General features: G+C 44.3%; 1 protein-coding gene across 9 annotated transcripts in view; it reads right to left on the bottom strand.

Annotated features, from left to right (window-relative positions):
* The window catches only part of B3GALNT2 (beta-1,3-N-acetylgalactosaminyltransferase 2), a 345,788-nt gene that overhangs the window by 259,262 nt on the left and 70,282 nt on the right, over positions 1-16,244 (bottom strand). For all 9 annotated transcript variants that reach the window (XM_033936244.1, XM_033936247.1, XM_033936246.1 and 6 more), the window contains one exon: positions 9,010-9,203. In XM_033936244.1, coding sequence (XP_033792135.1) covers positions 9,010-9,203 — 194 coding nt within the window. The remainder of the gene's footprint in view (positions 1-9,009; positions 9,204-16,244) is intronic.

The following is a 16,244-nucleotide window of genomic DNA, read 5'->3' on the forward strand; positions in this document are numbered from 1 at the left end:
TGAGCCCCCAGTGATTGATGTAAATCTGAAGACGTTCCCCTATGGATTGAGGCAGAGAAAGTAGCAGAGGAACTCTGGCTATGCTCTGAAGGAACAGATCAAAAAGGCTGTGCAGTTTTCTGAGGAGCAGCTGGTTGTTTAGGTTGTTGACATGGCTGTTGTCATTGGCGACGAGGCTGAGTAGGTGCCTGAGGAGTAGGTTTGGCAGCATATCTACATTGGTAAGAGGAACAGGCTTAAAAGTTGCAAAGATGTAGAGATCAGAGATTGAAATTTCTTGGCTTTACTTTTAGGCAGATATTGCTGAAACAATGAAATTTGTTTAAGAAGATCCAGATGTCTCCAGAGCCACCCAATTAAAAAGAAAATAATTAAAACTTGCTGTGAATGCTCTGGAGGCATCTTTTTACTTTAAATTCCCATGTAAATGTTTAGTTAAAATACAGGATACCGAATTTGTGTTCTAGGACCCAACTCAGTTGTAACAATTTCTGCTGACTAGTAATTACTGTTTACATATAACAGATATTAGAGGAATAAATGTAATTCTTCCCATAATATGTTTGACTGAATTTGGGTCTAAATTTTTAGACTCATATTTCATTCATCTGTTTACCTTTATTTTTTCTGGACTTTCAATGTGGCACCTCAGTGTTGCGGGCTTGAAAGGTGCTTGGACCCGTGCTCTTCAACATCTTTATAAACAATCTGAACATAGGTTCGACAAGTGAGGTGATTAAATTTGCGGACGATACGAAGTTATTCAGAGTAGTGAAGACACAGGGGGATTGTGAAGATCTGCAACATGACATAATCAGGCTCGAGGAATGGTCATCGATATGGCAGATGAGGTTGAACGTAGATAAGTGTAAAGTGATGCATATCGGTAACAAAAATCTCATGCACGAATACAGGATGTCCGGGGCGGTACTTGGAGAGACCTCCCAGGAAAGAGACTTGGGAGTTCTTAGCTTCTTAGCTGGCTTACCCAGAGTGAGTTGTGACACCGGAGTCAAAGTTGGTGGATCCTCCCTTGGTGTCGTCTTGTTCAGTGCGGTCTTGGTCAGCGCAGACGGTGTCGGAGATGAACTGGGCTCTATGTCCATTGCGGCGCCGAACAGTTGTTTTTGTTGAAGCAACCGATTTTCTAGAATGTGCTTCTGAAGGGCCGAGTAGCAGGAGCAGGAATCAGCAGGTCCCAGATACTGCAAACACCAGCGGTGAGGGTCCATTACAGAAATGGCACGAGCACAGCGACCGCACTTTTTGAAACCTGTCGGCGGGTGGGACATGGACAAGAAGACAGCCGATGACAAATCGAACTCTATGGTGAAAAGAGTCCATAAGGCCCTGCTGGGCCAAAGCCCATGATGGCAAGTAAGAAAATAAAATACTAAAACCAAAAGAACTGTGCCAAAAAAGTCACAATCTGCGAGAGCGGGAAGGCAAGTGAGAGAAAAAATTCAACAGGTGTTGAAAAATGCGTCTTTCTAGCTCCGCGGAAACTAGAAAACTAAGAGACCGCGCACCTATGTCGGGTGGGAAGGCACGCGCGCTAGCGCGATGCAGGCTAATCGTGAACATTCTAAACTTAAAGTTGCGGTTCACTTTTCAAGTGTCTGTACCGGAGCGCCATCGGTGACATCACCCATCAATCAGAATATGCTGCCTGCTTGTCCTGGGATAAATTCATGTTTCTCTATAGCTGAATCATTTATGTGGAATGCATTGTCTGGTACTTTACGGTTTTGTAGAAATCTATTGCAATTTAGAAAGTTGTTCAAGACCCATTTGTTTGTTCAAGCTTTTCTGGGCTAATGTTCTGCTTCTTGAATTAATTTTTAACTTTCTGAATATCATCTTTTTTGCAGGTTATTAGATTTGTGCTGCTTTTTTTTTTTAAGTTCAATCTTTTTTTTATTAAAGTTTGTAAATATTACAAAAACAGCAAACCAACAACAACAAATTATGCATTGCAGTAGTACAATCATGCAGACATTAAAGTATAATGATCATCGAAAGATAGGTTAAATTTGAGTGATTATCTAAACACCAGGTTATAGGTACACTTGGCCCTGTATTCAACATTAACAGATTAAACCGATTTGCAATAGTCCAATACATAAGACCATACTTTGTGATAAGTAGAGCAAGAATTAGTTTTTTCAGCAGCAATTAGTTCGTATTTAGAAACCAAGCATACAGTATTCCACCAATAGTTATAATGTATAGATGAAAAATCCTTCCAATGGGATAAGATAGTTTTGATTGCAATAAGAGTTAGGCATTTGAGTAATCTAGCTTCATACTTATCTAGTAGACAATTCCTCAGGGCGCTTGACCCATAGATAATAATGGCAATAGATAAGTCTTCATTTAAATGTAATATCTGCCTAATGGTTTCCCACACTTCAGACCAAAATGGCAACAACTGATTACAATAATATATCATATGAGCTAGGGTACCCACTTCAGTAGCACATGACCAGCATTTATTCGACAAAGAAGGCCCAACTTTAGACAATTTGAGAGGTGTCCAGTATGCTCGGTGATAAAGGAAGAGAACAGAATGTAACATATTAGAGGATTTCAAAGCTTTGAAGGATGATAACCAAATCTCTTCCCAATTGAACTCGTCTTCCGATACCAGGGCTTCCTGTGCCCATATTCCATATAAAGTCAAAGGTGGAGTATATTTCTGTTTGTGTAACAATTTGTACCAGGATGATGCTTGTCCAGATTTTGAGGCAATCAGGGTAGACCATGTAATTACAGAAGGTAATTCAGAGGACAAACTACTCTTCCTAAAATGAGCGTTCAAGCAATGTTTCAGTTGCAACCATTCATAATGATGTGTAGAGTCCAAACCATAGGACTTATTGATATCTGAGAAGTCCAAAAATGCATCATCAATGTACAGTTGATTAATGGCCCAAATGCCCTTCTTGCGCCAAGATTTCCATTCCATATAGCGTCCCTGTATCAGTAAACTAGGATTGCGCCACAGGGGTGAATAAGTAGTTTCATTCCATCGTACTGTGGCAATGTTATCAAATTCTTGAATAGCAGACATTGTAGAGGATAAAATGAAGTTGTTGCGAAGCTTCTCGTTCTTATGGGTAAATGGAACATATAATAGATGTTCCTCAGGCAGTAACGCCCGTTCCAGCTTTAGCCATGCCGGCGTTTTAGCTTCATCAGGTGTTATCAACCAGTGAGATCCTTGTCTGCACAAAAAGGAGAGGTGGTAGTCATAAAAGCTGGGAAAGTTAACACCTCCACAGTCTTTGGTGCATTTTAATTTCTTCAGAGCAATGCGAGACGTCTTCGAATTCCACAAGTATTTAACAAGAATAGATTCAAACTTCTTATATGCAGAGAGTGGAAAAAGGAAGGGAACCATAGAGAGGATATAGGTAATTTTGGGTGCTAAGACCATTTTGATTGAGTCTAATCGACCCCACCAAGACAACTTCAAAGGTGACCATCTTGAGGTAGTGGAAATGATGATATCCGTGATGTAGGAAATATTAAAATCTCGAGTTTCTTCTATTGAGGTACCAAAATAAACGCCCAAATATTTCAACTTGGTCGGGGCGTATTTAAGATGAAGCGCTCGAACCTCTTCACCACAGGGAAGTGTATTCAGTGGCATGACTTCTGATTTGGTCGGATTAAGTTTGTATCCCGAGACCATGGAATAATTATCAATTGTACGTAGGATAGTAGGCAAAGACTCCATCAGGGTATATATTTGAACATCATCAGCATATGCCGACAGCTTAATGTGTACATCACCCACTTGAAAGCCTCTAATGTGAGTATTTTCTGCGCCGTTCACGGAGGAGGGTGTTTATGAGCAACTTGAAAAACTGAAGGTGGACAAAGCGATGGGACCAGACGGGATCCATCCCAGGATACTAAGGGAGCTCAGAGAGGTTCTGGCGAGTCCTATTAAAGACGTGTTCAACAAATCTCTGGAGACGGGAGTGATTCCTGGGGATTGGAGGAGAGCGGATGTGGTCCCTATTCATAAAAGTGGTCACAGGGATGAAGCAGGAAACTACAGGCCGGTGAGCCTCACTTCAGTTGTTGGAAAAATAATGGAAGTGTTGCTGAAAGAAAGGATAGTGTATTTCCTTGAATCTAATGGGTTACAGGATCCGAGGCAACATGGCTTTACAAAAGGTAAATCGTGCCAAACAAACCTGATTGAATTTTTTGATTGGGTGACCAGAGAGCTGGATCGAGGACATATGCTAGATGTAATTTACTTGGATTTCAGCAAAGCCTTTGATACAGTTCCTCATAGGAGGCTGTTGAACAAACTTGAAGGGCTGAAATTAGGACCCAAAGTGGTGAACTGGGTCAGAAACTGGCTGTCGCTCGAAGGAAGGAAAGGTGACTAGTGGAGTCCCTCAGGGTTCGGTGCTGGGGCCAATCTTGTTCAATATGTATGTAAGTGACATTGCTGAAGGGTTAGAAGGAAAAGTGTGCCTTTTTGCAGATGATACCAAGATTTGTAACAGAGTAGACACCGAAGAGGGAGTAGAAAATATGAAAAAGGATCTGCAAAAGTTAGAGGAATGGTCTAATGCCTGGCAACTAAAATTCAATGCAAAGAAATGCAGAGTAATGCATTTGGGGATTAATAATAGGAAGGAACCTTATATGCTGGGAGGAGAGAAGCTGATATACACGGACGGGGAGAGAGACCTTGGGGGTATAGTGTCCGAAGATCTAAAGGTGAGAAAACAGTGTGACAAGGCAGTGGCTGCTGCCAGAAGGATGCTGGGCTGTATAAAGAGAGGCGTAGTCAGTAGAAGGAAGAAGGTGTTGACGCCCCTGTACAGGTCATTGGTGAGGCCCCACTTGGAGTATTGTGTTCAGTTTTGGAGACCGTATCTGGCGAAAGACGTAAGAAGACTTGAGGCGGTCCAGAGGAGGGCGACGGAAATGATAGGAGGCTTGCGCCAGAAGACGTATGAGGAGAGACTGGAAGCCCTGAATATGTATACCCTAGAGGAAAGGAGAGACAGGGGAGATATGATTCAGACGTTCAAATACTTAAAGGGTATTAACGTAGAACAAAATCTTTTCCAGAGAAAGGAAAATGGTAAAACCAGAGGACATAATTTGAGGTTGAGGGATGGTAGATTCAGGGGCAATGTTAGGAAATTCTACTTTACGGAGAGGGTAGTGGATGCCTGGAATGCGCTCCCGAAAGAGGTGGTGGAGAGTAAAACTGTGACTGAGTTCAAAGAAGCATGGGATGAACACAGAAGATTTAGAATCAGAAAATAATATTAAATATTGAACTAGGCCAGTTACTGGGCAGACTTGCACGGTCTGTGTCTGTGTATGGCCGTTTGGTGGAGGATGGGCAGGGGAGGGCTTCAATGGCTGTGAGGGTGTAGATGGGCTGGAGTAAGTCTTAACAGAGATTTCGACAGTTGGAACCCAAGCATAGTACCGGGTAAAGCTTTGGATTCTTGCCCAGAAATAGCTAAGAAGGAAAAAAAAAAAAAAAATTTAAATTGAATCAGGTTGGGCAGACTGCATGGACCATTCGGGTCTTTATCTGCCGTCATCTACTATGTTACTATGTTACTATGTTTTTGCAGCCCAAATGCATGACCTTGCATTTCTTAGCATTAAATTTACCTGCCAAATTTCAGACCATTCTTCAAGTTTCACCATGTCTTTCTTCATGTTATTCATACCATCTGGCGTATCTACTCTATTGCAGATTTTGGTATCAACCATAAAGAGTCAAATGTTATCCGACATTTACAAAAACGTTAAAAAGAACTGGCCCAAGAACAGAACATTGAGGAACACCACTGGTAACATTCCTTTCCTCAGAGCGATCTCCATTGATCACTATCCTCAGACACCTTCCACTCAACCCTGCCACTTTGGGACCCATCCCAAGGGCACTCAGTTTATTTATGAGATGTCTGTGTGGAACACTGTCAAAGGCTTTCCAAAAATCTAAATACACCATCAAAGGCTTTCCAAAAATCTAAATACACCACATCTAGTGCACATCCTCTAACCAATTCTCTGGTCACCCAGTCAAAGAAATTGATCAGATTTATCTGACAAGACCTACTTCTAGTGAATCCATGTTGCCTCCAGTCCTGTAATCCACAGGGTTCCAGAAACTTGACCATTCTCTGTTTTAAAAACATTTCCATTAATTTGATTACCACAGAAGTCAGACTTAACAGCCTGTAATTCCCTACTTCTTCCTTACTTCCACTTTTATGGAAAGGGACCAGTCCTCCAGTACCAATCTCGACTCTAGAGACTCATTGAAAAGGTCAGTCAGCGGAGCTACCAGAACTTCCCTAAGTTCCTTCAGCACCCTCGGATGTACACCATCCTGCCCCTTTACTTTGTCTACCTTTATTTTAGCTAGCTCCTCATGAACACAACCCTCTGAAAATCGATCAGGGTCTATTACTCCTCCATCCCTATTCACGTTTGTCTTCTACAGTCCCACTCCCGGCACTTCAGCCGTGAACACAGAACAGAAATATTTGTTAAGCAATTCGGCCTTTTCTTTATCAGCTTCTACATATACATACTACTTTTGTACTTCTTCCTATCACTAATATATCTAAAAAATGTCTTTTCTCCCCATGTCAGCTATTTTTTTTTCCATTTGTATCTTGCTTTCCTGACTACACAACCAGCCTCTTATAATTTTTCCAGATATGTTGTCTGTCTTCCTCTTTCTGCGATCTTCTGTAGTTTATGAACACTAACTTCTTATTTCTTACCTTCTCAGCTACTACCATTAAGCACAAAAGCGGCCTTCTTTTCCTCTTACTTTTACTTACTTGCCTAACAAAAAGGTCTGTCACCCTTACAATTGCTCCTTTCAGTTTTGCTCACCGCATTTCCACTCCTTCCAGATTTCCCACCCAGACAACAATTCCTTGATGTAAAACCCCATCCGAACAAAGTTAGTTTTTTTTAAAGTCTAGAACTTTGCTTTTGAATGAGCCATCTCTATACCCATCTTAATATTAAACCGTACCATGCAGTGATCACTGGATGCCAGATGATCACCCACTGTAACATCAGAAACACTTTCCCCGTTTGTAAGCACTAAGTCCAGTATGACCCCATCCCACGTGGGTTCCATTATCAACTGCTAGAACAGTTCTCCTTGTAGAGAATCCAGAATCTCCCTACTTCTAGAAGACCCCGCAAAAGGGATACCCCAATCAATATCCGGCATGTTAAAAATCACCTATTAGCAAGACCTCCCCTTTTAGATATATTCTGAATGTCTACTATTAAATCTCTATCTACTTCTTCCATCTGTGAAGGAGGCCTATATATCACAGCAATGTAAATATGTTCACCATTCTCTCTTTCCAAATTGATCCACAGTGCCTCTTCCTTGCCCTGCAGATCCTGCAATTGTGTGGCTTTAATATGTTCTTTAACATATTAAAGCCACACAATTCTTTAACATATTAAAGCCACACAGTCCTTTTCTTCCTACCCTGTCTTTCCTGAACAGATTATAGCCCAGTATAACTACATCCCAGTCATGGTTCTCCGTGTTCGCCACTATATCTATCTCCTCTTCTTCCATCACTGCTTCTAGATCCAGAATCTTCTTTCCCATACTTCGAGCATTAGTATATACTGCTTTCCAGACTTTGCCCCCTTTTCCCATCCTTGTAGAGGTATTCAGTGATTTACTTACCTGAGGGCTTATACTCACCTGGGAGCATTAATCTCCCTGTACCATCGCTTCTAGTTTAAAGCCCTCTTCAGTAGATTAGCCAGCCAAGACACTTCTTCCCTTCTCTGATAGATGTACACCATCCCTGCTCAGCAGCCCTTGGAAAATCATCCCATGGTCCAGGAAGCCAAAACGCTCTCGACAACAGCATCCACGTAGCCATGCATTCATCTGCAGGATGCGAGCTTCTCTGCCCTAGCCTTTACCCTCGACAGGGAGGATGGACGAGAATACCACCTGACTGTTTTATCTTCTCTCCCAGAGCCACAAAATCACTTTTGACATGTTCGCAGGGGTACCTGGCAGTATTGTTAGTGCCAATGTGGATGAGCAGCATCAGATAGTAGTCATCAGGCTTGATGAGTCTGGGCAAGCTCTCCATACATCTTGGATTTTGGCACCAGGCAGACAGCATACCTCTCATGACATCATGTCTGCTCTGCAGATAGATGCTTCTGTACCCCTCAGAAGGGAATCGCCAACTACCACTACCTTACGCCTCCTAGTGATCACAGATCCAGTCATTTCTGGGATCTCGAGCTTTGATCCTTTCTCTCCTTGGGATGCTCTCATCTCCTCCACTTCCAGGACAGCGTACCGGTTCTTCAGTTCAAGGGCCAATCTTGCAGTGTTCCGTAATCTGAGTCCAATCTTGCAGTATCAATCTTGCAGTGTCCAATCTTGCAGTGTTCTGTAATCTGCAGTATCAATCTTGCAGTGTTCCGTAATCTGAGTCCAGATGCCTTCCCTCAGCATAGCCTCTTCTTCCCCACTGCTGGAAATCTTTTATGCCTCATGAACCATTTCATTGATGTACCTCTCATTTTCATGGATGCTTCTTAGTCTTGCTACCTCCTCTCTCAGTTCTTTTACTTCCTTCATGAGGGATTCTGATAAACTGCAGTTTTTTTCCCCATGAAAGTAACGGTTGCTATATTGGTAACTTGCTGACATCCCGGCTTTCCACTAGGCCTGCACATGATACGTACATTCTTTTATTGGTTGTGCATCCCTGATATCAGAGGTAGACCCAACCATGTAGAATGATTAGTACATGCCAGCTAGATTGAAACATAACAATAACATTTCACCTGCGGTGAACAATAATTTCCAGTGCATACCCTTAATCTCTATATTGTTCCATTTCTCTCTTTACAACATACAAATTTGTTTTTTGCACTTTTGCCCCCACTTTGAATGAACTGAACATACATAGCATTGTCCAATTAAAAAGGAAATACCTCATGTTCTGCTTGGTAGACTTTTACTGTAATATTCCTCTCAAAACCCACAATGTTATTATCCTGGAAGACACCAAGTCTCGTGATGATGATAGGGTAGAGGACACGGAAATTTACGCTTACAGATCTGTCCTCTGACAAAATGAAGGATGCAGCTTCAGGGATAACAAATACTTCAATCTCCTGCTTCAGAACTGCAAATTGGGAAAAAAATGAGATGAAACATGAACTGACATAAAGAGAAGGTGGGAATGCATTTACTAAAAAGGAGGGAGAAACAAAATCAGGACTTAGCATTTATACACTGATTATCCAGCTGGCAAACCATTTTATCTTTTCCTCCAAGCCACCACTAGAGGATAATTCTATAAGGCGACACTAAGGGTTCTTTTTACGAAGGGGTGCTAGCCTTTTTAGCGCACACTAATCCCGCGCTACACGGAATATAGTAACACCAGCTCTATGGTGGCATTAGCATCTAACGTGCATGGCATTGTAGCACATGCTAAAACCGCTAGCGCACCTTCGTAAAAGGAGCCCTAAGATTTAGAAACTAGAAAGAACTTATTTGAAACCTATTCTATAAGTTAAAATCAACACCTACTTTTCTTTATAAAATACTAGTGTAAGTGGGTGAAAATGCACCTATCTGTAAGGTGCAAACACTCAGAGCTAGATACACTAAAGCCAGCAATCGTCGCTAAACCAGTTTTGACTGCTTTAGCGACAATTGCATTTGTTAACCCGATGCACAAAAGAGCTTACCACCTGTTTTTACCCTCTATCACCTATTTTCCGATCTGGCCATTCAAATTAGCTATTTAATATTAAACACATTGCAAACTAGCCAAGCAATTGATGCACTAACATTGCATGACAATGCATAAAAATAGTGATGGGTTTTAGCAATCCAAAAAAAGTAACTAGTCAAGACCAGTCGCTTATTTGTCTTACCAATGGTTCAGCCTTTCTTTATTAATAGCCACAGATGCTGTGTGTGTGTTACACACACAAATATCTGTCTCATTAAAAAAAGAAAAATGTCCCCCCCACCCATGATGGCCCTCTCCTATGTGCCCCCCAATGAATGGGATAAGGGACTGCCCCCCCCAGCAAAAGTTGGCAGAAGGGATGTCCACTCCCTCTTGCTGACCTCCCCCGGTGTGAGAAAAAAATTGGCAGGAGGGATGCCCACTCCCTCCTTCCAAGCAAACTCCCACCCCCCTCCCCTGCAGTAGGGAAAACAGCAGGAAGGATGCCCACTTCCTCCAGTCATGCCAATCCCCAATCACATGCAATATTGGCAGGAGGGTTGTCCACTCCCTCCTGCTACCAGATACTCCCCCGACCCCCCCCCATACCTTTGGTAGGATGCACATGGAGGGGGAAGGCCTGCCATTTTGGAGTGATGAGCCTTGGAGCAAGAAGGAAGGAGCATCCCTCATGTTCCCAACTTCTCAGAGAAGTTTTTTTTTGGGGGGGGGTTGGGGGAAGGTTCAGGGAAGGAGTGGGTTCTCTTCTGCCATTTCTGCAGGGGGAAAGGGGGTTTCCACTGGCAGGAGGGAGTAGGCATCCCTCCTGCCAATTTTTACTCAAGCAGGGGGGGAGGAGGAGTGGTATGTCAGCATGTTTGGTTGGGAGTGGGCATCCCTCCTGCTGATTTTCGCTGGCATAGGGGTAGGGGGGTCAGTCCCTAGTGCCGTTTGTTGGGGAGATGTCGGGGAGGGCTGGAATCAGCCTGGAGGGCTTTTTTCTTTTTTAATGAGACAGATGTGTTAACACACACACACAACATCTATGTCGAGTTAAAAAAAAACAGTTTCCTGCCACGAACAGCTGAGTGGCAGAAGGCTGCTTCGAGGCTTCAACTGTCTCTCAGCTTCTCGGGCTTCCCCTGACAGCTCTGCTAATGTGTGAGAGTCACTCTCACAGCGATTCATCTGCAGGATCTGATGAGAATTATGACGAACCTCCACTCAAATCATTTGCATGCAAACTTTTTTGTGCATTAATAGCTCTTTTGAAATTGGCCAAAAATCGGACTGGAGTGGACCCAAGCAGTCTTACCGACCCTGTTTAGTGCATCTAACTCTCAGATCAGCAATAAAGCAGATGAAAATACTTGTGCCTAGAATGCAAAACAGCAGAAATATGTCAGTGGCATAGTTCTGTAGTTTTGGGTGGGCCTGAGTCTAAAGTGGGAAGGCCTAATATTTTTCTTCCATCCCTACTCTTCCTGGTTCACTGCCTACCACACCCCCAGCAATCCCCCCCAACTCAAATTATAAACACTTGAGCTGGCAGGGATCCCCAAGCCCTGCCACCCAAAGAGTTTCACTTACTTTGGGCTTAGGCTCATCCAAAATTATGTTGTCCTTGCTATGGCTGGTGGGGATCCTCAAACCCTGCCAGCTAATGAGCCCTTCTTCCAGTCAGAAAACTTCCCTTCTCTGTAGTCTGAAGCACTGTCCACAGGGCACTAATGAGCTATAGGGAAGTGTTCTGGCTACTAGGGGGGATGGAGATGGGGAGAAGAGGAGTTCTTCAGCTGACAGAACGTGGGAACCTCAGTTTTGGATGGGCCTAATCTATGCCTATTAGTATACAATCTATCCAAACTCTGCCTATGTGAATGCAAACCTGCAAAGTAATAAACTTTAAATTCTTAGGAGGAACGAGTACAAAATGCATACAAACAAATAGTTATAAACTCCAGTAAAACTGAGAGCAAGATTCTCAAAAGTTTAACGCCATCGCTAAACTGTTTTCCAGCAGTTTAGCCTTTACACAGTTTAGCGGAGGATTATCTCTTTCTTTAGCAAGGTTTCTAGCAGTCTCTGACACTGACATGCAAATGGGCTCTTCAAGATTGAAATGAGACCTCCGGTGGATTCTTAAAAAAATGCCAAGCCATTTTCAAAAAGCGGCATCGGCTTTTGGCGACAAAAATAAGTGACTGGTCCAGGGGTGTTGGTCAGTGTCAAAGACAGCCAGAGAGCCCCTGTGTTGTGATATAGCGGGAGAAATGCCCATTCTCTCCGCTGCATCACAACATCCCTTCCTTGCAACGGCAGCGAAGACAATACCCCCCAACCCCAAGGAACGCAGCGACAACCCCCTTTGCAGCAGGAGAAATGCCCACTCACAACCGCTGCTCTAAAATCCCCACCGCAACCAGCCCTTGCAGCTGGAGAGATGCCCACTCTCTTCTGCTGCACTATAATTCCTACCGCGATGCACCCCACTGCAACCCAACCCACCGCCCCACCGCAGCAGGAGAGATGCCCACTCTCTCCTGCTGAACTAAAATCCCTGCCGCGACCACTCTGTCGTGAACCCAATCGCCTCCCCCCCCCAGCAGGAGAGATGCCCATTCTCCCCGCCTCCTTAAGATGCTCTGGGGAGGGGGAAGCCCATTTTAGACAATGCAGCAGCTGGGAGGGTGTCCACGTCCCTCCGGGTCATTTATTTTGAGGGAAGGGGGTGGCGGAGACAGGGGAAGAGGGGTCACTTGAAAGCGGGGGAGAGTGGGCATCTCTCCCACTGCAGCGGGAGCAGTTGGGTCGGATCGCAGCGGGGATTTTAGGAGAGGGATTTTAGGGATTTTACGGGAGGAGAAAGTGTTCGGGAAATTTAAATGCGAATTAAAAACCTTTCTGTTCAAGGATGCATTTGCAAATTAAGTAAAATTTTTTATACAGTGTTATTTTAGTAAATTATTTTTCAGCCAATTTTAACTTCCTTATGTGTTTTCCCTTTATGTTCTTTCTTTACTATAAAAAATGGAGTTCTTTCCCTTTTTACCCTTTTTTTTTTTTTTTACGTTATAATTGAGAAATTGTATGTAATGTTTTTGTTTCCCTTCATTTATATTTTATTGTACATCGCTTAGAAGTTTGATTAAGCGATTCAACAAGCAACCTAATAAACTTGAAACTTGAAACTTGAGAGATAGTAGGAGAGTGTGGGCATCTCTCCTGCTACGAGGGAGTGGGATGGTCGGTTCGCGGCATGGATTTTAGAGCTGCAGAGAGAGTGGGCATCTCGCGGCAGGGATTTTAGGGCAGCAGAAGAGAGTGGGCATCTCTCCCACTGTTGTTGTGTTTTTCGGTTATCTTGACAGCGTTGACAGCATTTTTTCTGCACATGTCACTAGCAATGGGCACATGCAATTTTAGAGAATCTTCGCTGCTGTCTGCCGACCTCATTTGAATGCGTGATTTTTTAGAATGACTCAGTATTTTTAATTTGCTATCAAAACAGCTGTGTTAGCAGGCCGTCACTTTTTAACACGGGTTTTCGAGAATCCTGGCCTGAGTGTGATGCCTTAATGTTTCTTTTAAGGAGAAAAAATGCCTCAGAAGCTGCGGGAAATGACAGTGTCCCAAAACTGTGAAGGAGACAGCTGTCAAATATACTAGCTCCCCTCCACACTTCTACCACTGGCCATGAGCACAGTGTGTTGGCTGTGAAGTAGTGCTGCTCGATTTCCGATTCACTTCAAGTGAATCGATTTGAATCGATTTGTTTTTTGTTGGGTTGGTTTTTTTTTTTGGGGGGGGGGTTTAAATCGGCCTCCCGATTTGGTGACTGACTCTCCCTCTCACCCCCTAAAGCAGGAGCGTGCCACCCTTTGAGTTCCCAAACTGACACCAATTTCCAACTTTGTTTAACAAATATACTAAATCAAATTGCTTGCTGGATGAATGTCCCTCAAAACTTATGAGAGATGCAACATTTGATTAACCATTGCTCTAACCATGGGGATATTTAATGAGGAAATGCAACATATTTTGATTGCACCCAGTGTTTTCCCCAGGGCCTTTTAGCCAGGTGCTGCGCCCGGCTAATTTAGATGACTGCCCGGCTGTCATCTATCGCGAATCCTGCCACCGCCGCTCAACATAAAAAAACACCTCTCACCGGCTTTGAGACGCAAACTCATGCTTCGGGACTCTGAGGTATGCGTGCCGGCTTCCCTTCTTTTCCCTCCAAAACCGGAAGTTACGTCCAGGGGGAGGGGAGAGAAGGGAAGCCGGCATGCACACCTTAGAGCCCCGAAGCATGAGTTCACTATGGGCTAAGGCAGGAGACAAGCAGGAGACTGATCAACGACAGATGGAAGCTTACAACTTGCTTTGGGCCTTCCTCGCTGCCGGGTCCTGCCTACTTTCTGTTTCCGCGAAGGCAACGAGGAAGGTCCGAAGCAAGGAAAAGCAGCAAGGAAGATAGGTCAGCGATGGAGGGAAACTTACAGCTTGCCTAGCGACTCTGCCAATGGGTGTGTGAGCTGGGAGGGATGGGAAGAGAAATGCTGCTGCACCACCGCATAGGGGAGGGAAGGGGGAAGTGAAATGTTCTGCTGCTGCACCACCCATTTTTGGGATGGAGGGGGAAGAGAAATGTTCTGCTGCTTCATCCATTTTTAGGGGGGAGGGGGAAGAGAAATGTTCCGGCTGCTGCACCCAATTTTTTTTGGGGGGGGGAAGAGAAAAGCTGCTGCACCCAATTGGGAAGGGGAAGAGAAGTGCTGCGCTGCTGCTGCACCCAATTGGGGAGGGGAGAGGGGAAGAGAAGTGCTGCTGCTGCAGTACCCAATTAGGGAGAAAGAGGGGAGAAGGAAGACCAGGGAAGGGAGAGGAGAAGGAAGAGATGCCAAGACCATGGGAGGGAGGGAAAGGAGCTACCAGACCATTGGAAGGGGAGGAGAGATGTCAGGGCATATGGGGGTGGGAGGGGGAGGAGGCAGATGCCAGACTAGGTGGAAGGAAGGAGAGAAAGGAAGGAGAAGAGATGCCAGATAATGGAGTGGGAGGGGGAGATGAGAGGAGAGAGATGCCAGGGCATTGGGGGAAGGAAGGGAAACTAAAGGAGACAAAATGCCAGACCAGAGGGAAAGAAAGGAGAGGAGGTGCCAGAGAAGGAGGGAGATGCCAGGGTATGGGGGGGAGAGAAGGTAAGGCGATAGCGATGCCAGACCATGGGGGGAATTGGTAAGGAAGGAAAGGAGAAGAGAGAGATGCCAGAGCATAGGGGAGAGGGTGAAGTTGAAATGAATCATGTACAAAGGAGAGAAAAGGCACAGGATATACAGTTTATTGAAGGGACATAGAAAGAGGGAAGATGCAATATGGAACAGAGAGAGGGCGGACACTGGATGGAAAGGTCAGAGAGGGTGGATAGTGGATGCAAGGGACAGAGAGAGAGAGTGGACAGTAGATGGAAGGGGTAGAGAGAGGGCAGAAGCTGGGTGGAAGGGGCAAAGAGAAAGGACATGTTGCATGGAAGGGAGCGAGGACAAACACTGAATAGAAAGAAGAGAGCGAAGAGAAAATGATTAAAGCAGAAATGACAAAAGGTAGAAAAAAAATGTTTTTGTTGCTTTACATAGAATAAAGTACTATTGTAACTGTATTGATTAAAGTTTATAAATAGTAAATGGAAATAAGGCAATTTTTTGGGGGACTAACCCCCTTTCCTCAGGTCAGGACAGGATACCATAACAGCAGTACACTGTACTGCAGGGGTGCCCAAATGGTCGATGCCTTTGCAATCTTTTTCTTCCTGCCTCCCTGAGCCAGACCAGGCGCGTACAAGCGCCGACTCACAAGACTTCACCTCCGACATCAAGTTCTGGCTGGCCTGGAACTTCCTCTCCGACGTCAGAATTGACGTCAGAGGTGAAGTCTTGTGAGTCCGGCGCTTGTACGTGCCTGGCCTGGCTCAGAGAAGCAGCAGGGAGAAATAGTCGTGGTGGCTTGGGGGGTAGGGAAAGAATCGGGGAAGTGGAGAAATCGGCACGATGGCTTGGGGGGGCAGGGGAAGAGAGAAAGAAAGGCAGAAAGAAAGAGAGAAAGAAAAGGAGAGGGACAGAAAAAAATAAATATTGGATTTACAGTCAGAAGAAGGAAGTGCAATCAGAGACTCATGAAATCACCAGACAAAAAGGTAGGAAAAATGATTTTATTTTCAATTTAGTTATCAAAATGTGTCCGTTTTGAGAATTTATATCTGCCGTCCATATTTTGCACTATGGTCCACTTTTACTAAACTGCGATAGTGGTTTTTAGGGCAGGGAGCCTATGAGTGTCAAGAGTAGCGCAGGGGCATTCAGCACAACTCCCTGTGCTAAAAACCGCTATCGCGGTTTAGTAAAAGGGGAAAGAGTTTATTTGTCTATTTTTGCATGGTTGTTACTGAGGTGCCATTGCATATTTTAAAGTCATCTGCCTTGA

The sequence above is a fragment of the Geotrypetes seraphini genome, chromosome 3 (assembly GCF_902459505.1).
Source record: "Geotrypetes seraphini chromosome 3, aGeoSer1.1, whole genome shotgun sequence".
NCBI lineage: Eukaryota > Metazoa > Chordata > Amphibia > Gymnophiona > Dermophiidae > Geotrypetes > Geotrypetes seraphini.